Here is a 22,702-nt window from a genome sequence, read left to right as displayed (position 1 = left end):
AATGCGAAGGAAGAATATTCATCGCTGGAGACTTTAACAGCAGAGTTGGTAAACAAGATCACAAATATAACAAAGTAATCAGTGCACATGGGGAAGATACGAGGAACAATAACGGCAAGAGACTGCTTGAATACTGTCAACTACATAATCTAATAATAAACACATTCTTCGAACATAAAAATATTCACAAATACACACGGAAAGTTATAAGCAGAGAAAAATCAATAATAGATTATGTAATAGTGGAAAAAGACTACAGGGCAAACATTAACGACTCCAAAGTAAGAAGAGGTGCAGAAATCAATAGTAATCACTATCTGTTGTAACAAAAAATAAACACCAAATTATAAAGAACGAGGAACAGAAAAGAAATTCTTCTTCTTATGCAATCCACTAATGGATGTTTGCGATCACGTTTGACCATTTTTCTCTATCCAAGTTGGCAGAAGAAAATGTGAGAACTAAATATGAAGAAATAATAAATCGAGAAATTGAAAAAAGACAATTAAAAATGAGAGATGCAGATGTGGACCAATCATGGAATAGTATAAAAGAAATTATTATTGAGGCATCCAAGGAGGCTTGCGGCTTAAGTAGAACAACTAACAACAAGAAACAGACATCATGGTGGCAGTGACGGTTTAAGGCATCATGGGGCCCTAGGCGACCATAAGAAGTAGGCCCCTTTATAGCGACCATTTACTTAATACAAATTTACAGATATTTATAATCCGGTCAACTTAGACATCAAAATAGTTGGCAAATAACAAAAATTGCCGGAGAGCCAAATTTTGGTGGAGAGATAGAGTTTACCATAACAAATAAAGTTTTAAAATCCCCATCGATCCCATGTGTGCAACAAAAGTTCGTAGGGTAAGTATTCGGGGTCAAAGGTCAAAATTTGAGATTTTTTGGATTTTTCTCGAAAACAGCAAGTTTTATCAAAAAAAACATCAAACCAAAGTTGTAGATCTTAACATGATCTACAAAAATAGTCCCTACAATTTTTTTCCTAAGAGATTCCATTCCTGAGATATCGCGATTTTAAACTTTATTACCTACATTATATGCACATTAAGCCACGTATATACATAATGTGGCACTTAAGACAAGTATAAATGCCTATTTGTGTCTCTTTTATATATGTAATATATAATACTATTCTGAACATATTTGTTCAAAAGATAATCGGTCCAAAACTGAATTTCCTCTATCCACATGGCCTTGAAAAACATTTGGCTATACCACTGTTTAAAAAAGAACAGATTGTCTATTGTAAACAATGGCTACAGTATTGTCCGTAGGTCTTGTTCATAATATTATCTGTTTCTTTTAGTGCTAAAGGTTCAGTTCAAGTGAATATAAGTATGTACTTATTACAAGCGTCTACCATTTAGCATACATTACTGGCTTACAGTGAGTGGCATTTGACGGCTACAGTGACGACAAAGAATATTAAAGCTACAGAACAACGTCGTCGAACTACAAAAACATCATCGGGTTCCGAGATTATCTTTGATGAAAATATAACAGTTCTAGCGAATCAACAACAATTTTTCGCTAACATTAATAATAAATCTCGTTTCATTTCCATGTTAACTGACAAATTAACAGCTGCGAATATTGAAGTGAAACAAGCTAAAAATGACGCAGATGTCCTTATAATTGAGACAGCAATTGAAAAATTTAAGGCAACAAACACACCAATAGGGAACTTGCATAAATTTTTAAATATTAAAATAATATTAAAAAACATAAGGTAACATGATCTTAAAACGCTTGCATGCGAAAAAAACAAATATTTTTAACCCGTACGCTAATTACGACGTTTTGAAAATGCTATAAAATTCAAATATCTTAGGAGGCTCTTGAACGTCCTTCTATTCGTCTGACGTCAGAGGCCACGGTCAACCGTGGCTAGCTAGCAGTCGGAAGCAACGCGATTAGGTATTACGGGTATATTACATTTTAATCGTATTTAAATGGAAATTACCAGCTATTATTTGTATTCTTGCATAGTTCTACAATCAGTTTATTTACTTTAAACTGAAATTTATAAATCTTTAGAAATTACTAATGTGTTTATAACGTATAAGTTAGTATTACTCACGAGGGGTTTTCAAAAGAAAGCGATTAAGTACAATAGTACATTTTAATCGTCTTTAATTGAAAATTCCTAGTATTTCGATCGTATTTTCCTTGTATTTCGATCACAAAATCATTGAGTAGACATACCAAAAAATCAATTTAAAATTATTTTCCCGATATTACTCCTGACTGTAAATTTATGAGTGCACAAACAATTTTTGTTATATTATCTGTATGTTATATCAATTTGCTATCAATACAGGTATGAGGGGCTAAGCAAGCAAATTCTCTTAATCTACGTATAACTCGTTCAATGTGAATTCTTAAACTAGCTACTCTTTTTGTTTCAAATACTTCACTTTTTGTAAGTTTTGTACTTGAAGATACACTTGGTGGTCTAATTAATTGGCAATCTCTGCTAACAAACAAATGCTCTATGGGTTTAAAACCCCTGTCAGCCATTACCGCCACTTTCGGTGGAAGAACATTTAAAAAACCACTATGTTCAAGAATAACTGCATCCGACGTTCTTCCACCGAAAGCAGTAGAAATAAAATTAATAATCCCATCAGGAGTGCAAGCAATTAAATATTTTAGAGTATTGAACTTTTTGTATTCAGACCATGTTAAGGACTGTTTAACAGAATCTGAGGGTTTTTCAATTTCAATTTCTAAGCAATCGATAATACAAAATACTTTACTATAACGAGCTCGAAATGCTAAGGGTAAGTTTAATTTAACTGAATTCACTTGTGGATTAAAAATACAAGATCTTAAATATTTACTAAGTAATGGAACAGATTTTGCAAATATTCTCGATGCATTGCTTTCGCTTATGCCGAAATCATCTTTAAGAGACATAAATGTTTGTCCTGTTCTTATCTTTTTAAGAGTTAAAAATAGATGCATTGTTTGAGTCTTACAATATTTTTCCATTAATTGAAACGTGTAAAATGCATATTCTGGTAGCCCCATATACAGTCTAGGTCTGTATTGTAACTTCATCACTGTACACTTCAAAGGCAAACTTTTAAATTGTTTTGCTTCCTCTTCTTTCGTATCTTCATCACAAGATAAAGAATCACTTTCACTGTACCAACAGTCGTCACTACCACTATATTCACTATACTCTTCAAATACAGAACTTCCTGATTCACTTTTTGTATCTTCAAATATTTGCAAGTCTTTTATAGGTGAAGTTCCTGCATCCTTATTATGTATTTTCAATGGCGACAACCCGACTGTAACACTCCTTTAAAATTTGCACTGAATACCTTTACTTCTTATTTTGATGTGAGTCTGTGTTGATGCATTATTCAGTTTTTGATGTAAAGCTGATTGGTTTAATTCAGGTCCTGATTGTACTAAGTTTGTGAAACTAGGATCACATTGTCTCTTATCATCATTGTCCTCTAAAACAGACTTAGATGTAGAAGCGGCATCTTCAAGAAGCTGTCGTTTAACCCTTTTAAGGGCTGCTTCCCTCACAGGCTGAGAAAAAGCTCGTTTTCTGTCTGGTTGACAATCAAATATGTGCGGGACAACACCTGACTTAATAATTTTGGGACCACCCATAATCTTGAATTTTATATAGTTATCCATATCTTGTTCCAACTGCAACAAACAAACAAGTATAAGTAGGCACTTTTCATGAAACGATAACTAATATTTTTTTTAAGTAGAAAATAGGTACCTAATTAGATAAATACTTACATCAAAATGATCCTCACAGACATAAAGACCTATGCTTTTTTGTGAAATATCCTTTTTATCTCGCCTGCATGCCTTTAGCCATTTTAATCGACGTTTTGGTTCTTTTGGTAGAGTAAAAAAATGTTTGTTGGATGTTCTGACAGTTGTGCTTTTGCATCCCGGCACTACACAGTACTTACATTGCGCAGATTTGTTTTCCATTTTGATAAAGTATATTACACAATAAATACACTAAACTACACTAAATACAATAACATAAATACCGAGCAAACGTCACAGTTATTCGACACTCACAACTGGCAATGGCAAACTGCATTCAAATCAATAGCCCACCGAACGGGCAAAAACGATAAGGGTGGTCTGTGACGTCAGACCCAAGCTCGCGCTTTTGAAGTTGTTTGAAACAGAAATTTTAGGCGCAGAACTTTGATCAGATGTTGTACGTACACTGTTCATTGTTAAGACGTAATATTTTGAATATAACATTTTTAAACATAAATTAACAATTTTATGCAAAAAAATTTTTTAGTGCAAGTTCCCTATTGTAGTTGGTGAAGATGTTGATTTGTTAGTACTGCTTACTGCAAGGACTCCTGTAAATAAAGTTATTTATTTTCTGAAACCTGGAAGGGCTCAACAGCGAACAGAAATATATTCTTCGAAAAGTTTATCGACTTTTATCCCAAATGCCAAAAGTACATTTTATTTTTACATGCGGTAACTTAAATTATTCGAAAAAGATTTAACTGACTGCTGTAAAGTTTTTACAAAACTTGATTCCACACTGCAAACAATAATTACGGAAGGAATTCGCTTTCTTCTTGCGGTTTATGGAGCTCCAAAAAAAATTAGTTGTCTTGATAAATACTGATACTTAACTTTTGTAAAAAATACGCGAAACAAGAAACAAGTACAGTGGAACCTCAATAAGTCGGATTAATCGGGACTGCAGCTGATCCGGGTTATCGAAAATCCGGGTTAGCCGGAAAATATGGTAAAAATTAATAAAATACGGTATACTTACAGATAAAATCCATTATAATTATTGCAAAACATGAAATACATATGCACAGTACATCTAAATGGTGTACAGTTTTATACGTATTGTTTTTTTCTTGATAAAAAACTCAGTTAAAGTGAAAAAATGTTTGTTTTGTCTGATGAAAATCGTTCCGGGTTAGCCGGACTTCCGGGTTATCGGAGGCCGACTTATCGGGGTTCCACTGTACAACTATCATGTCTTCCTCCAACATCAGCATCTGCTTTGCAACATTTGTATCGAGTATATTATCAAGTTCAAACATGGATAGGCAATGAACTGAATCCAGAAGACTGGGTTTGGAAATTAATAGATAATACTCTGGAACCGATTAAAATTAAAACCTTACTCCCACCTGCTCCAGAAAAACTCCTTAACACTATTTTTTGCAATTGCCAAAAAGGTTGTAGTGCCTAATGTGGATTTAAAAAAGTCGGGTTGCTGTGTTCTCTAGCGTGTACCAACTGCCAAGGTTAGTCTTGCTCAAATGTCCAGTTTAGTACAACAAAGGAAGACTCCTGTGATTTTAATGAAGAGACCAATAACTCAGTCACATTTGAACAATTTTTGAACATCCAGCAAGAGGAAGAGGAAGATGAAATCGAAGAAGACTTGACTGTTGAAGTAGACTTTCAAGAATATGAATCTGATTAAAATATCTAAAGAAATCAAATAATAGTTAACCTAATAATCAATAGCAATATCAATAATCAATATCAATAATATGGTAATATCTAGAACTTGACTGGTATTGTTTCCTTAAATTATCCTAAAATTATCAAAAGAGTTAGTGGAGTAGGCCTACAGGGGAAACCACAGTAAAAAAAAGCGGCGAGTACACTACCTCACAGGTGGCGTGGAAACGTGTGCATATCATGTATAATGTGACTTTTAGAATCTCGATATCTAAGGAATGAGGAAAAAAATAGTAAGGACTATTTTTGTAGAGAATTTTAAGATCTACAACTTTGGTTTAAGGTTCTTTTTTGATAAAACTTACCGTTTTCGAAATAAATCCAAAAAATCTCAAATTTTGACCTTTGACCCCAAATAACTTTTGTTGCACACATGGGATCGATGGGGACTTTTAAAGCTTTATTTGTTATGGTATACCCTAGCTCTCCACCAAAATTTGGCTCTCCGGCAATTTTTGTTATTTCAAATGTCTATATAGACCGGTTTATTATGTTGTTTTGGAAAGTAGTTACTCCAAAATTATATTACGACAATGTAAAAAAGATAATTTTTATTTTTTTTTACTTCTGTTACTTTGCTAAAGATTTAAGCCTACCTGATAAATTTATAGTTGGATCTTTTAATGTTTACTAACAACACTAAAACGTTCTAAAATTTTGTACCACATAACTAATGGTTAAGGGTGAAAAAACATACATTCAATATAAGGGTTTTTTCACTAAATCAATATTTTTGAGTTATTTGCGAGTGAATATGTTTATTTTTCAACAAAAAAAAACACAATTTTAGACGGTTTATCGCAAATAACTCCTAAATTAAGTATTTTATCGATAAAATATTCTTAGGAGAAATATAGCGTATACAAAAGTAAAAATAAGGGTGTATGTGTGAAGTATGTAAACCCAGTATAAGCACAGCTGGAGCTAATGAAAAGTAGATTCTTATTCTACAAATCCCAAATCAAATATTTCAACGTGAATACCCAAAAAATGAAGCACTTTTCGGTGAAAACTAATCACAAAGTGTTAAAGAAGCTTAATTTTTGTTTTTGGTTAACAAGTTTCTAGTATCAAAATTCAGCAATTAAAGCTCAAAATATTGTTGATTCCTTTTTTTTGCAAAAAAATCTTGAAAATCACGCCTAGTTTGTACTTATATATTATTTATATGATCTGTAAGTTTCACCGGTTCAGAGTGCTTCTTATAATATCAAAACATTGGAATTTAAAGTAAAATAATTTTTTTTAAATTATGAAAAAAAATGTCTTTCTTTTCAAAATATGTTACTTAAAAATTATTAGTGATACCGAAAATCTTAAAGAGTAAAAAAATGTACTTAGGTTTTCTTTTCTGAATATCAGATATTTGCTTTTTTGGAAGATAAAAATTGGTTAAGATATGACTGTTCAAAATTTACATACTCTGGGTAGAGTATTTTTCATTTATTAAAAATTAATAAATGAAAATAGTTTTTATCCTTGTGGGATCGGTACTCACTGGAAGGACCGCAGACGTTCGGATACAATTAGCGTCTCTTTGCAAAAACAATGACGTCGACTTTGCTAAGTAACACATTTACTCAACACACACTACACATTACACATTACACTAGGTACCTGATTGGAAAAATCCACTGTACCATGGCAATGGTCATTAGTTGTCGAGGCATTAAGTTAAATAAAAAAAAATTGCATACACTCGTGAGTAGTGACTTGTTCAAGCCCTTTCTACTACAGCCCTTTTATAAATAAGCACTTTATACCGATAAAACTTAAGTAAGTTTTATCGGTTTTAACAGAGCGTATAAACAATACATAAGTAAAATAACTTATGAAGCGGTAAGGATTAATTTCATTTGGGATACTAATTAGGGGCTTATTTTCACCAGTTTTTTTTTTACCCAAAAGAGTGATCAACTTTATTCTGAGCGTATCTTGCTAATTGTTATGCTAGAAATTAAAACAAAACAAGGATAATGCTTTTTCTAACATTTAAAAAAGTTATGATCAGTTTTCCATGAAAAGTGCTTCATTTTTTGATTATTTCACGTTGAAATATTCGATTTGGAATTTGACGAATAAGAACCTACTTTTCATTAGCTACAACTCTGCTTCTTCTGGGTCTACCGACTGCACACATACACCATTTTTTTCAATTTTTTAAAAGCTATACATTTGCTCAGAATATTTTTTTGATAAAATACTTACTTTTTGAGTTATTTGCGAAAAACCGTCTAAAACGTGTTTGACGAAATATATTGACTTGATGAAAAAACTATTGAACAAAACTTGCTTAGAATTAGTCAGTTTATCTACTTCCGCACATATTTTGACGGTATATTTTTTCACCCCCGAGAAATAATACCAAATAATTACCAGCTTCTAAGCAAAACTGATTACCAAATTGAGGGAATGATTAAAACATGGAATATAAAAATGCCTTTGAAGATAACTGCTTAATTTGTCTTGAAGTTGGTTGTATTTTCCTAATATTTGACAGAAGACAAAGCAAAAAACTGAGTTTGATTGGAAATCATAAATTAACCATTATCTTTTTTTGTCTCTGTTAGCCCTATTGGATTTATTTAACATTCTACATTTTTTTAATTACTGCTTAAATGATTCAATATTAATACATTTGAGCGGGATGCGGGCCCCATCAAGTGGTTAAGCCCCATGGTTATGGTTAATCCGGTGCTGCATGGTGGAATGAACAAATTAAATCAGAAATAAAGGAAAAGAACAGAAAATATACCTATCAAGCAAAACAACTGAAACATGAGTAATATAAAGAACAGAGAAAAATAGTAAAAATTTGATAAAAGATGCAAAAAAAAGAAAGTTGGAAACAATTGGGGGAAAACTAGAAGAAGATAGTAAAAGTACCAAAAGTTGTTTTATAAGACCATGAAAACTCTAAGAAGGGGAAATAAAAGAGTTCAATTAAAAATTAGAGACGAAACAGGAAATATTTTGACACACAAAGAAAAATAATAGAAAGGTACAGTAAGACCTGCGATATCCGGATCAATGTGGCGACAAACCGAACCAGACATGAAAAAATCCGGATATCAAGACCACTTCTTTTATAGTCTCTATAAACGTTTTCTCCTTCATACATTCCAGTAATAAATGCCGTCAATATTTTTTGTTGATAGACACGTTTTATAGATTCTATAATACCTTGATCGATATGCTGACAAAGGGATGGGCAAAAAAGACACTTTATTTCGCCATCTTTTTGTTAAAGTTGGTACATTTAAATACAAGCGGTACAATATTAGTAATTTATTAATTTTCTTCTGTCACCTTGGTAACACTGTTTTGACACATGATCCAATATGTCTGACTTGACTGATCTTTTTAATGTAATAATGGTTGTCATTTTGTTAAGCTTTGTTTAATTTAATGTATAATAAATATCTTTCATACTAATAAAGTTGTACGCTAAAATTTACTGTGTATAAGAAGAATATTTGGAATCCTCTGATTTAACATGGTAGAAGAGTGTAGGTTGTAAAGTGATAAACCTAATTTTTGTCATTCAGTTCCTACAAGCACACAGATATTTTTTATTAACTTGTTTTTGTTAATCAATATGACAACTCCAAGTAATTCAAATAATTCCACAACAATGGTAACTTCAGTTTCTTCAAACGTACCAAACATTGATAAACTTGAAGGACAGGTAAACTATGGTAGCTGGAAATTTGCCATGAGAATGAGTTTAATCTTGGAAGATATTTATGGGTATGCTGATGGTTCATTACCAATTGTATCAGATATTGACAAAGCAAGAGATCAAAGAGCATTAGCAAAAATATGTCTTTGCATCCAACCAAGTTGTTATGTTCATGTTCACAATGCTAAATGTAGCAAAGAAGCATGGGATAATCTTAAAAAAGCCTTTGAAGGTAATAGTATGGCGACGAAATATGAACTCACACGAAAATTCTTCAATATGCGCCAAAATTCATGTTCCTCAATGGAAGAATATTTAAACAATATTTTAGTAACAGTACAAAAGTTGGCAGACATAGGTGAGGCCATAGAAGATAAATGGATATCTTTTGTTATGAGGAACGGAGTGTCTGAGGAGTTCGAAAGTTTTATTGCTGCACTAAATCAGCAATTAAGTGACAAATCAACATCTGAAGATGTGAAAAATGCTTTACTTGGTGAAAGTGAGAGACGAAGAGTTAAGGAAGAATTACCACAAACGACAGCTCTTCTATTGCAAAATAAAACTTTTAAGAAGAAATATAATAAGCATAAAGTAACCAAGAAATTTGCATGTTATGAGTGTGGTGACCCTAATCATAAAAAATCTGATTGCCCAAAATTGTGTCAAGGTTCTACTTCAAATTTTTACCAAAAGAAGAAGGAAGAAAATAAAGACAGTTCAAACAAAAGTGTAAAGAATACTACTCTTTTAACTAGAGCAATGATGACATCAGTTTCCCCTTCATCTTGGATAATTGACAGTGGTGCTACTTCCCATATGGCCTGTGATGAGACTGTTTTCCATAATTTGAATTCCAGTACAACTACTTCTATTTGTGTTGCTGATAATTCTGAAGTCAAGTCAAAAGGTATTGGTGAGGCTGTCATTCAGTTTGAACAAGGTAACAATTTAATTAAAACCGCTACTAATGTTTTATATGTACCTAACTTGTCAGCTAACTTGTTGTCTGTTGGAAGAATGACAGAAAAAGGTTATGCTGTTGTTTTTGATAAAGATGCATGCACAGTATATGCTAGTTCTGATTTTTCAGTTAGGGGTGAAGTAGAATTTTCATGTAATAAAAAAGACGGTTTGTATGGTATTCATAATTTGAAACAAGAATCAATGATGGTAGTAAAAGAGGGATTTTTATCAGACCAAGAATTATGGCATAAAAGACTTGGTCACTTGAATCGTAAAGGGTTAAGATTGCTAAAAAATACAGCAGGTGGGATTAATTTTGTTGACGAACCAAACCAGGTATGTGTTACTTGTCTTGAAGGCAAGCAAACTGTGAAACCTTTTCCGAAAAGGGGTAAACGGGCAAAGGATCTTTTAGGTATCGTTCACAGTGACCTGCAAGGACCTTTTGAAGTGTTATCATGGGGAGGTGCTGCATATTGTCTTATATTTGTTGATGATTATTCTAGGAAGGTTTTTGGGTACATGCTAAAATATAAGAGTGAAGTTTTTTCAACATTTCGCTTATTTAAAAGTATGGTGGAAAATCAAACCGGGAAAACTATAAAATGTCTTAGGACAGATGGTGGTGGTGAGTATACTTCTAGGGAAATGGAAAATTTTCTTAAGGAAAATGGCATTATTCACCAGTTAACAGTATCCTATACACCTCAACAAAATGGGGTGGCAGAAAGGACTAATAGAACTATAACTGAAAAGACACGTTGTCTATTATTTGATTCTAATTTAGATAAGCGCTTTTGGGCGGAAGCTATGAATACAGCGATTTATCTCAAAAATCATTCACCAACAGCAGCTTTGCAGGGAGGTATTCCTGAAGAAGTATGGCGGAAAGAAAAAATAGATCTGTCGCATTTACGTATTTTTGGTTGCAAAGCACAGATACATGTTCCTGATGTAAAAAGACATAAACTTGATAAAAAATCCTCTACAATGATTTTTGTAGGCTATAGTGAAGAAACAAAAGGGTATAGGTTTGTATCTGAAAGCAATCCAAAACATGTAACTATTGCACGCAATGTAGTATTTCTTGAAAATGAAATTAAAAGTAACTTTTCTCCAAAATTATTAAATATTGATAGTAAAAATATTAATATTCATGAAAGTTGTAAAGATAATCCACATCGATCTGAAACTTTGGACCATTCAGATGGCCAAGGTTGTATATTATCTGAAATAAGTGGTCAAAAAGAGGAAAACGAAATATTTCCTGATTATACGAATGGTGATGTTAGTGAGGGTGAAGATTTAATCTCAGTCCATGATGTCAGTGAGGGTGAAGATTCAGTCACAGTCCATGATGTCAGTGAGGGTGAACAGATAGCTCCCACATTTGGTGGTCGGTATCCTAATAGGATTAGAACAGCTAGAAGGGATGAAGATTTTGAGTATTCATTTCTTTCTGTTGGGCCTAATGACCCAAAGACCTATGCTGAAATCTGTGAAAGGTCAGATAAATCCTTATGGGAAAATGCTATGGCTGAGGAAATAGAATCTTTAAGTGAAAATAATACATGGGAACTTGTCGATAGACCAATAAATAGAAACGTTGTCAAGTGCAAGTGGGTATATAAATTGAAAAATGCAATAGATGGGTCTAAACGTTATAAGGCAAGGCTTGTAGCCAAAGGTTTTTCACAAATCCCTGGAAAAGACTATGATCAAACATTCGCACCAGTAGTGAGATTGTCCTCATTAAGAATGTTGTCTGCGTTGAGTGCGATAAATGATTACGAAATAGATCATGTAGATATAACTACTGCATTTTTGAATGGGGAATTAACAGAAACTATTTACATGGAGCAACCCGAAGGGTTCATAAAGGAAAATGAAAAAGTATGCAAATTGAAGAGGGCGTTGTATGGTCTTAAGCAATCTGCTAAGTCATGGAATGACAAAATTCATACATTTTTATTAGAAATAGGATTTGTAAGATCAAAAATGGATCCTTGTGTATATATAAAAGAGGATAATGGTATTTTCATAGTTATAGGTTTGCATGTTGATGATTTTTACATTTTTTCAAACTCTAAACATGAAATTAAAATTCTAAAAGGGAAATTATCAAGCTCTTTTAAAATTAAAGATTTAGGGGCAGTTAAGGAATGTCTTGGAATGAAAATTACTAGGGATAGAAAAAATAATTTTTTAAAAATGGATCAAGAGAACTATGCTTTAGACATAATAAAAAGATTTGGATTGGAGAATTGTAACTCAGTTTCAACTCCATTAGAATCAGGTATTAAACTTCAAAAACCTGAAAATAATGAAATGAACCCAGATTATCAAAAGCTCATAGGAGCATTAATGTATTTGGCAGTTGGGACTAGACCTGATATATGTTTCGCTGTTAGTTATCTCAGCCAATTTAACAATTCGAATAGCAAGGAGCATTTCAGTGCAGCTAAACGGGTTGTTAGGTACCTTAAAGGTACAGCCAGTTTAGGTATCACATATTCAAAGAAAGACAAAAATTTGGTTGGTTATGCCGATGCAGATTATGGTAGTTGTGTTGTAGATAGGCGATCATTTACTGGTTATGTTTTCATGCTAGGTGGAGGAGCCATTAGTTGGAAAGCTAGAAAGCAAACATCTGTAACAATAGCAGATAGTACTACGTTTGCAGAGTATGTGGCAATAAGCGAATGTGGAAAGGAATGCATGTTTCTTAAACAGCTGATGAAAGAACTGAAGTCACCTACAGGAACTGTCACTATTTATAATGACAATAGTAGTGCAAATCAACTTTGCAACAGTCATACGTCACATGCCAGGAGTAAACACATAGATGTTAAATATCACCAGATAAAGGAGTGGGTTAAAAGGGGTGAGATCGAAGTTAGTTACTTACCAGGTGAAGAAATGATAGCTGATTTCTTGACTAAAGTGCTGTCAAAGAAGAAACATTGGGCATGCGCAGTAGGATTGGGTTTAAAAAATTAATGAATTAAGTGAGGGTGTTAAAGTTGGTACATTTAAATACAAGCGGTACAATATTAGTAATTTATTAATTTTCTTCTGTCACCTTGGTAACACTGTTTTGACACATGATCCAATATGTCTGACTTGACTGATCTTTTTAATGTAATAATGGTTGTCATTTTGTTAAGCTTTGTTTAATTTAATGTATAATAAATATCTTTCATACTAATAAAGTTGTACGCTAAAATATACTGTGTATAAGAAGAATATTTGGAATCCTCTGATTTAACACTTTTAGTTCTTTTGGGTCGGGACGAGAGGGTGCATTGTACAACAGCAGGACTGCCTTTCTAGGTAGATTCCGGTAGATGCGGACGGCAGAACCGTCCGGATATGGAGAGGTCCGGGTATGGCAGGTTGTACTGTATTTTCAAAAACTCAACAGAAAATGAAACACCAGAATATACCATTAACATGTCAAATACCGGAGAAACCATAAAAGGAATGCAAGACATTGCAATAACATGGGAAGAATTTACACAAGCACTGACAAAATTGAAGATTGAAGAGCTCTTGGGAGGTTGCTTTGTTGGATTCTTCGGAAAAGATGTTCGTAAACTAGGTCATGGGTGACTGAGTATCTTATTCTTTGATTTCTCTATAAAATGTCATCTCAGCACAATACAACACAAGGATAAAATTTTTTCTTCTACAAATACCTACAAATAACTACAAATACTTAAAATACAATTACGCATCAACAGCAGTTTATAGCCGTCTGGGTACAAACTGACACTTTCTGGGAATACCTAAAATGGAAGGCAGCTAACTCATAAACGAGCAGAAGGAACTAAAAAATAATATTTTTCAGTCCACTAGACAGGGCGTTACATAAGAAGGGTTAAATAAAACAGTATTTCAGGTCTATGAAGGATACAGACAGACTGTGCTTAAATTGTATTTAAGATCAAAATTATATTTATACTAGGTCTAAATATGGAAGAAAGGATTAAATATAATATTTTACTAACCTGTTTCATTTTGGTGGTTTTTTTCAAATGGGCTAAGTTTGCTCCCAAGTTTTTCTATTTCAGTTTTTATGGAATGTTCCTTCAAGTCTAAATAATCATAAGTGCCACGTGTACTTAGCCCACTGGATTCCTCTTTAAGTTTAAGTTCACATTTGAAGCCATCCAAAACCAAAAGGGCATCATCCAAGTCATTATACTCTGTTTCTACTTTACAGGAATCATCACTAATCTCTTGTTTTACCTCCATTTTATTACACTTAATTTTATGTAATTCATTAATAATAATTAACACACACACAAAGTGAAATCACTACAATTCCCTATGGAATAATAAGGAACACACTTTACAACTTTACATTACATTTACAAAATATTACAATGGACAAATGCTGTGTTTACAATAATTAAATTATAATTTACATTTTTACATTATGCTCCGTATTCATAGTCGGTACTCAAACTCAAGCCATACTTGAGGCCAGGGTTGCCAGATGAAATTTCAGAATATCCCTAGACGGGAGCTTCAATTTCCCCTAGAAATCCCTAAATCGTATTAATTTTACCTAAAAAAGAAGAAATTGACAGATGAAAGCTGTCAATTTAATTTATAACCTATTAAACACTGTGTTTAATCCACTTTAATCATTGATTAGGTAATGTTTTAATGTTTACTTAGGAATATTTATGTCAGGGAACAATAAATAATGACAATAATAATAATATTTGAACAAAAAGATATTTAATAACAACAAAAAATGGCGGCAGCACAGTTTAATAAATCCCTAGATTTCAAAAAAAATCCCTCCAGAGCTCCAAAAAATCCCTAGATTCGGGGAAAATCCCTAGACATGGTAACCCTGCTTGAGGCTTGAGGCCGTGCCACAGTATAGGGCCGTGCTCAGCCAAGGTTCATAAATGGTATAGGGACCTTGGTGCTCAGCCAAGTCCACAGATCACCTACCTCCTCTAGATGTTTCACCACAAACCATACATACTTATAGACGTTTCACGACCATGTTAATCTTTCGGATCGAATTAACGCCATCTCTTGATTGGAATGGGAACTAAATTGACAAATTTTAGTTACGTGAGAATTTCAAATTATAAATTTTTTCGGGATTTTTGATGAAATTTCACAGGAAATTAAAACAACAGAAAGACAATTCAATGTTTTATTCCATATTTTACTGAAAACTTCAAATATTCCAATTTGTTTTCAAAATGCTAAACACTACTGCAGTGTCACGTGAAAGCACTGATGTGTATCGAGTTGAATGAAAATTTTTGAAAGAATCTTGTACATAGGATGATTGTTTATAGTATTTTTACTACAAAAACGTTATTACGTAGGTCAAAATTTTTGACGTAAGAGAACTGTCAAAACATTAGAATGTGACTTTTCATTATTGGCATGTTTATAATAAACATGGCGATAATGAAAAGTCACATTCTAATGTTTTGACAATTCTCTTACGTCAAAAATTTTGACCTACGTAATAACGTTTTTGTAGTAAAAATACTATAGATAAATATTACCTTATAATCTTTTACAAACTTCCAAAAATATATAGGTCCGAAATGTTGATGACACACTTGTCTACTGGAATAAACTGTTTCAGGATCTATTATATTGTTTTTTTTAATGTGAGAAACACAACACGGGATGATCAATGTAAACTAAAAATTCTAATCATAAAAATGGAGAGGAGGTTAATACACTTATTAAAATTGTGATTAAATCTAATTAAAAACGTAACACCACTATAATAAAATAATTAAGCCACAAACTGTAAAATAAAAAGTAAATAACAAATTAATTTAATTGTCAACTGTCAGTTGTTAAATATGACAAGAGAATTGACTGACGGCGACATCTCTGGATTGGAATGGTAACTAATTTGCTGTCTTGACCTTGACAATTTACGTGAAACGTCTATGAGTATGTATGGTTTGTGTTATCTATGGTATAATCTGAGTGAGAGAGTTAAGTGATCTGTGCGTATAATGACAAATCACACAGTAGGTCTGTTCCTTTGTTTTTTAGTGTTACACTTTTGAGTGATAGGGCCGGTTGTTCGAACGCTAATCAACAATGATCACTATCAAATATTTAATTACTGTCACAACTGTCAATGTCAACTTTGGCTGGGTTGCTGAAAACATAATTGATTATAATTATAAGATCAGTTAATCAATTAACATAACAATTATTAACATAATTGATTAACTAATTTCATAATTGTAATCAATAATTGTGTTTTCAGCAACCAAATCAAAGTTGACATTGACAGTTGTGACAGTAATTAAATATTTGATAATGATCATTTTTGATTAGCGTTCGAACAACCGGCCCTAAGTGTACGAAATTCTATGGACATTTGAGTGTAAAATGACAGCGGATGTGACAGCGGCTCATGACAGCGGACAGTATTAAACGAAAATTATCGGTGTGCCAATCAAGCAAAGGGACAAGGAACTTCCGAATATGGCCTAACTGGGGGCACATAACATAACATAACCTAATCCTAATATTTACATTTGTAAAGAATATCCTGTTTGTTTTTATTGTCGATTGTGCAGCGAAATTGTGTGCAGCAAATCAAATATAAAGTAGTTTATCGCCTACAGAACTGAATTAGTCCATAGCAGTTATCAGTTTTTCTTTCTTGGGAAGCTTATACATGTAACTTGTATTGTTGTAAATTGTGGGAGCAGGGCAGACAGGGAAAAGTCTTATTTTGTACTGTTCCCAAGGCTCCCCATGCAATACATTTAAATGAATTATCCAAACAAAGCCGGGGACAATGGATAAAAGCCACAAGAAGAACAGATATAAGGGAACTAAAATTAAAATATGAAAAGTAAACATTTTATAAGTGGTAAGTTTAATGTAATTCAATTAATAAGGATTTTAAATGTCTACAATAATAATAAAGATGTGATAATTCAAGCTTAATTATTAGGAAAGCCAGCCATGTTTCACTTCCATGAAGCAGAGAAGGGAGGTATATAATATACTGTCCCTTTTGTCTTCTCACTAATTTCTCTTTTGCTAATGAAACCTGTAGTGAGGGAGTGATATAATCGTGATGTTTTAGCAATTCTGTTGTTCATTTTTTTTGCATTTTTTGTCTATTATAGTTTATAAATATTCAAAAGCATTCATATGTTCTACTAAATTTCCGTCTAGGTTTATATGGATTTCTCTCAGTGTCTTGGAAATAAGTAAAGTTTTAGTCTTTGCTAATTTTATTTTCATTCCTTTGTCTGCAAGTTCTCTCATCTATAAATTTAGGTTGCTTTGTAAAGATTTCTCTGAACTTGGTATCAATGCAATGTCATCTGCAGATACACATTTACTCAGAGTTATACTTTTTAATCAATGGTAACCTAAATCTAATTTTCGGGACTCTACTGCATTTTTTTTATTGGTTCATTCATATGTATAATATAATGAATAGTAGTGAGCTTAAAACTCCACCTTGCCTTACTCCTTGTGTATTAGCAAATTTGTTTGATTCACAGTTTAATGCTCGCACAATGTTCCAGTACATAAATTTTACTTGCATCAATTAGTTCTCCTCCAACATCGAACAGTTCAAGCCCTTTCCAAATGTGATGTCCAGGTACCTTGTCAAAGGCTTTTTCCATTGTCTTATAGTAAAGATATGATCTTGGACACTGTGCCCGGTCAGAAACCTTTTTGTGCATCGTCTAGTTGATGTCCCACTTTCTTTCTCAGTCTCATCTCCAGTGTTCATTCATAAATCTTAGCCAGTACACTTAGCATGAAAATACCTCGATAATTTGAACATTACTTTTTTACCTCCCTTCTTTACCAGAAGAGCCATTACTGCTGTTGCCCAATCTTCTGGGATGCGTTTCTGTTTCCAAATTGTTATCAGTAATTTGTGTAAGTAGTGTAATGCAGATTCCCCCATATATTTCAACAATCGTGTTTTGATATTATCTATTCCTGCCACTACCATTTTTTATTTTTGCAATGGCTTCCGTTAATTCTTCCATTGTTATTTCATTACTCAACTATTTGGAATATTTACTCCATCTATTAACTATATCTTGTGGTTGGGTAAGTGTTTCTCCATTTTATTTTTTTTTTATTTGCACGACAGTACTACCTGATTTACCTCTCATTTTTTCAGACCTTAATAGAACAATTTTTGGTTTGTCCTACTACTGTCTTGCTCCATCTTTTCTCCAAATCTCTCCCACTGTTCCAATTTAGCTTTTTTAACTTTTTCTTTCACAAGCTTCCTTGCTTATTAACTGTTATTTTCTAGATAAGCTCTCCATGGTACTTTCTTTTCTTTCACAGCTATTTTTATCTCTTCGCTCCACCAACTAGTCCTTTTTTTTTGACTACTTTTATTCAATAAAAATATTAAAATACTCTTGTGATAGTGAAGAGACAGTTTATGTTTCCTTTCGATCCAGAGGCGATACACAATCTCCAGACAGTTGTTTCTGCCTTACGGCGTCCCCAGTGGAGCTGCCTGCACACCTCTGAATCAAAACGAAATCAAATTGTCTATTTAAGTGGAATTTCAAAAATAGTTATCTACTATTAGGATGCTTCAGCGATATCTCTTAAAGAAAAGAGAAAAGTCCCAGATACAAAATTCACTATTAAAATAGTAAATAATTATTTAAATCTGAAACTTTTCTTATTGGAACCCCTTTCTGGTACATCCTTAATCTCTTTTTGACTTTTACAATTTCGGACTTTGAATTATCTTTCTGATCTTTTTTCTAGATTAATGAAAGCAGAATGTAACTGTATACTGCAGAGTCCTTTTCCCTTTCTTTATTCATCATCTCTTATCTTATAAATTGTAAAAGTCAGAGATTAAGGATGTTACCAGAAAGAAGTTCCAATAAGAAAAGTGTCAGATATAAATAATTATTTACTATTTTTATTTTAATAGTGAATTTTATATCTGGGACTTTTCTTTATTCTTGTGATACTTTCCACATTTTTATGATTTTTTTATGGTACACAATGTAGAATTTTTATTTATGTCTTTGTTTTAGGAACAACCACCAGATATTTAAAAGGTATAAAAAGAAGAAACTGCTGGAATTTCAAAACAAATGTGTTTGACTAGTAAAGATTTGGATAAATAACAGGAGTTATTTCATGTTAATTCTTATTAATTATACACTTAAATATGTTTTTAGTCTCAGTAAGATTTTATATTTGATTATTTTTGAATAAACATTATTATTATTATTACCTTAATTTCCATTAAATAAATTAACTGTAATCAATAAAGTAATCGTTTAATTGTTAATAAATTATCAAGTATGATTCCCAAATATTTTATTTGTTTGACACCTTCTATGGGCTGATTGTGAGATTATAGTTAAGGTACCAAGGGTATTATAAGGATAATAACACTTGAGGTCAATGGTGTATATACCGAGGGCCTTTGGCCTGAGGGATATAAGTTGACTGAAAGCGATATTATCGTTAATACCCGTGGTGCCTTCAACATTTAATGTCCGACTAAATTATTTTTTATAGGCAAAAAGTTGAAGGAATTTTGAATTAATTAGTTTTCAAATAAGTACATTTACCAGCAATAGTCGTAACGTAATTGTGGTAACCATAGTTTTACTTGGGTTGTTATTTGTCAACTTGACAGTATTTAACTAGTTATTTAAATTTAATACCCTAGGGCGTAATTTTTCAAAATAATGCCCTAGAGCCTAGGGCATTATATCATACTTAACTGACTTCGAAATCATGTCATTATTTATCAAACTGACTTCAAAATCATGTCATTATTTGTCAAATAATATACCAGTCGGACATTAATATTATTACAGTAGAACCTCGATTATCTGTCAGGGCACCGGACCAAGGGTATGACGGATAATCGCAAAGACGGTTAACAGAACATTAAAAAAAAATAAAAATTCATAGTACAACTCTCAAATTTCATTTGTATGGTTTGTTTGACAATATAAGAGGGATTTGTGTTCATACAATCGAATCAATTTAAAATATTCTGAAATTTGTGTTTGTTTTACTGCTGCTTCATATTTTGCGACGGCTGAATTTCTTAATCGGCATAAGGCATAAGATCATGCAATCTACTTTATTGGCTTCTTCTTGTTGAGAATACCACTCGATGAATTATTGCATATGCGATGCAGCTTCTCTAGATTATTTACGCAAATCTTTGTCAGTTACAATAGGTTCATCAATATAGCTACAGTCAAGCTTCCTTGTGTCCAAGCATCAATATAGCTACTGTGTCAGCTTCCGAATAGGTTTGGTCCGCCTTTGTTGCCATTTCAATGAGTTCTTTATCTGTCAGCAATGGATAGCCGTTTGTGTCCTCATCACAAATCAAATTACCTTTTTTTTTATTTTTTTGCATTTAAATGATTGCTAATGTATAACTCAATACAACGTCTGTATGTACCCTGACGGTTAACAGAGGTGATGGTTAATGGAGAGACGGATAATCAAGGTTCCACTGTACATGATTTCAAAGTAAGTTATATTATAATGCCCTAGGGCGTTATTTTTCAATATTTATTTTGAAAAATAATGCCCTAGCTAGGGTATTAAATTCAAATAACTAGTTAAATACTGTCGAGTTGACACAATTACGTTACAACTGTTGCTGGTAAATGTACTTATTTAAAAACTAATTAATTCAAAATTCCTTAAATTTTTTTGCCTATAAAGAATAATTTAGTCAGACATTAAATGTTGAAGGCACCACGGGTATTAAAGATAATATCGCTTTCAGTGAATGTTTATCCCTTTAGACCCTTTTAACCCTTAAGATTGCTATCTAAAAAAAATACCAAGAAACTTTACAGAATCAACGATACTGATCTGGCTGTTATTAACACATTCACAGACACACTTTAGATGTAGACACATCTTATGGAGTAAGTGGCTTCATATGCAGTTGTGTCTGTGAATGTGTTAAGAGGTAAAGATTGACGAGCTCCTGTATAGGATAATGCTACTGTTTTATGTTAAAAAAAGGTAAATTAGAATCGGACCAGGTTTTTATCGTGAGTAGATCAGAAGGTATAGTAGCAATATTTGAGTTGCTCCAAGTAATACTGGTATCATCAGCAAAAAGAAAATTTTTTCCATTAATTTTTAAACTAGGGATGTCATTAATAAACGTAAGGAAAAGTAGAGGACCTGATACTGAACCTTGTGGTTTGTAGAGGACCCCACATACAATATTTTGGAGACTAAAGTCTGTATTATTTGCTCTAACCAGTTGTTTCCAACTATCCAAGTAAGATTGAAACCAATTCAAAGAAATTCTTCGAATTCCATATAAATTTAGTTATTTTTATCAAAATTTCATGATTTACACAATCAAAAGCTTTGGCATAGTCACAAAAAACAGTGGCAGTGTGAAGATTATTGCTCAGTGCTTGATAAACCTCATGTAGTACAGAAAACATGGCATCAGCAGTACATTTATTCTTTAAAAAGCCGAACTTTTGTAATAAAATGTTGTTTTCAACAAGAAAGGACATAAGTCATGCTTTTATGAGTCTCTCAATAATTTTGGAGTACCGGTAGTAATGCAATAGGTATATACTTGCAGGAATTAGATTTTTCACCATCCTTATGAAGAGGAATAATGATAGCTGTCTTTAGGTACTCTGGAAATTTACCTTTCTCAAAAGAATCATTAATTGGCGAGATGAGGACACAAGGATCTACAGATCGAGCGAGTCTCGTAAATTGCACGGCTTCGAGCCACGCTTCACACAACCATATTTGCGTACTTGTGTTTTGGGTTGTGTGGTCGTGCTCTGGTCGATTGGAGTTATAATTTACCAAATTTAAATATAATCGTTTCTACTGATTCATAATATGTATACTATAATATAATATATTGAAGTTTTTAAATATTGCTAATATTATTAAAGTTTTTAACATTGTATTTTAATATACTTTGTTTTATTAATAATAATATTACCTAAGTATTGCACCTTGTTCAAAAAAAGTTCAAGATAAATACCGCGGTTTTTTCATATGAAAATGCAAAGAAAAAATATACAATTTGCAGAGTATGTAAATGCTTGTTTTTTGATAAAACAATACAAATTGTATGTAGGTAGGTAGAGTAGCAAAGCATTGAGTAGTTATAGCAAAAGTAGCTACGCCATCTGAGACATAATAAGGATGAAATTAGTTTTATATTTTCTTTTCTCATGGAGCATGCATGATGGAGAGTTTTTTAAAATATGTAACAAAGCATGTTGTTTTGTTATCTATGTTGCAAATATGTTGTTTTTTTTTTCAAATTACAAAATATGTTGTTTTCAATACAAGTACCTAATTGTTGTTATTATTTACTGAGCATTTAGAATTTTGACTAACGCTCGATTTCATAATAAAGTTAAAGTGTGTGTTACCTTAAAAAAAGCAATTGTTACAGTTAAAGAAAACTTTAAATTTAAAGTCCACTTTAACTTTATTAATATAAAATCGAGC

General features: G+C 32.4%; 2 protein-coding genes across 4 annotated transcripts in view; both read right to left on the bottom strand.

Annotated features, from left to right (window-relative positions):
- LOC126891700 (zinc finger protein 235-like) overlaps window positions 1-14,671 on the bottom strand; it is a 57,185-nt gene extending 42,514 nt beyond the window's left edge. The window contains exon 1 of one of the 2 annotated variants that reach the window (XM_050660963.1): window positions 14,194-14,671. In XM_050660963.1, the coding sequence (XP_050516920.1) occupies window positions 14,194-14,440 (247 nt within the window). In that variant the 5' untranslated portion in view covers window positions 14,441-14,671. The remainder of the gene's footprint in view (window positions 1-14,193) is intronic. The other variant, XM_050660962.1, reaches the window with a different exon arrangement.
- On the bottom strand, window positions 2,115-4,192 carry LOC126891703 (uncharacterized). Of its 2 annotated transcripts, none has more exons than XM_050660965.1 (2): window positions 3,802-4,192; window positions 2,115-3,702 (listed from the first exon to the last, which is right to left on the bottom strand). In XM_050660965.1, the coding sequence occupies exon 2, from the start codon at window positions 3,091-3,093 to the stop codon at window positions 2,326-2,328; it is 768 nt and encodes a 255-aa protein (XP_050516922.1). In that variant the 5' UTR covers window positions 3,094-3,702; window positions 3,802-4,192; the 3' UTR covers window positions 2,115-2,325. The 2 variants fall into 2 exon arrangements, with proteins under 2 accessions (XP_050516922.1, XP_050516923.1); XM_050660966.1 differs by having other exon boundaries at window positions 3,802-4,172.
- Window positions 14,672-22,702: the final 8,031 nt, after the last annotated feature.

Source organism: Diabrotica virgifera, chromosome 9 (assembly GCF_917563875.1).
Source record: "Diabrotica virgifera virgifera chromosome 9, PGI_DIABVI_V3a".
NCBI lineage: Eukaryota > Metazoa > Arthropoda > Insecta > Coleoptera > Chrysomelidae > Diabrotica > Diabrotica virgifera.
This window is presented reverse-complemented; position numbering and strand designations above follow the sequence as displayed.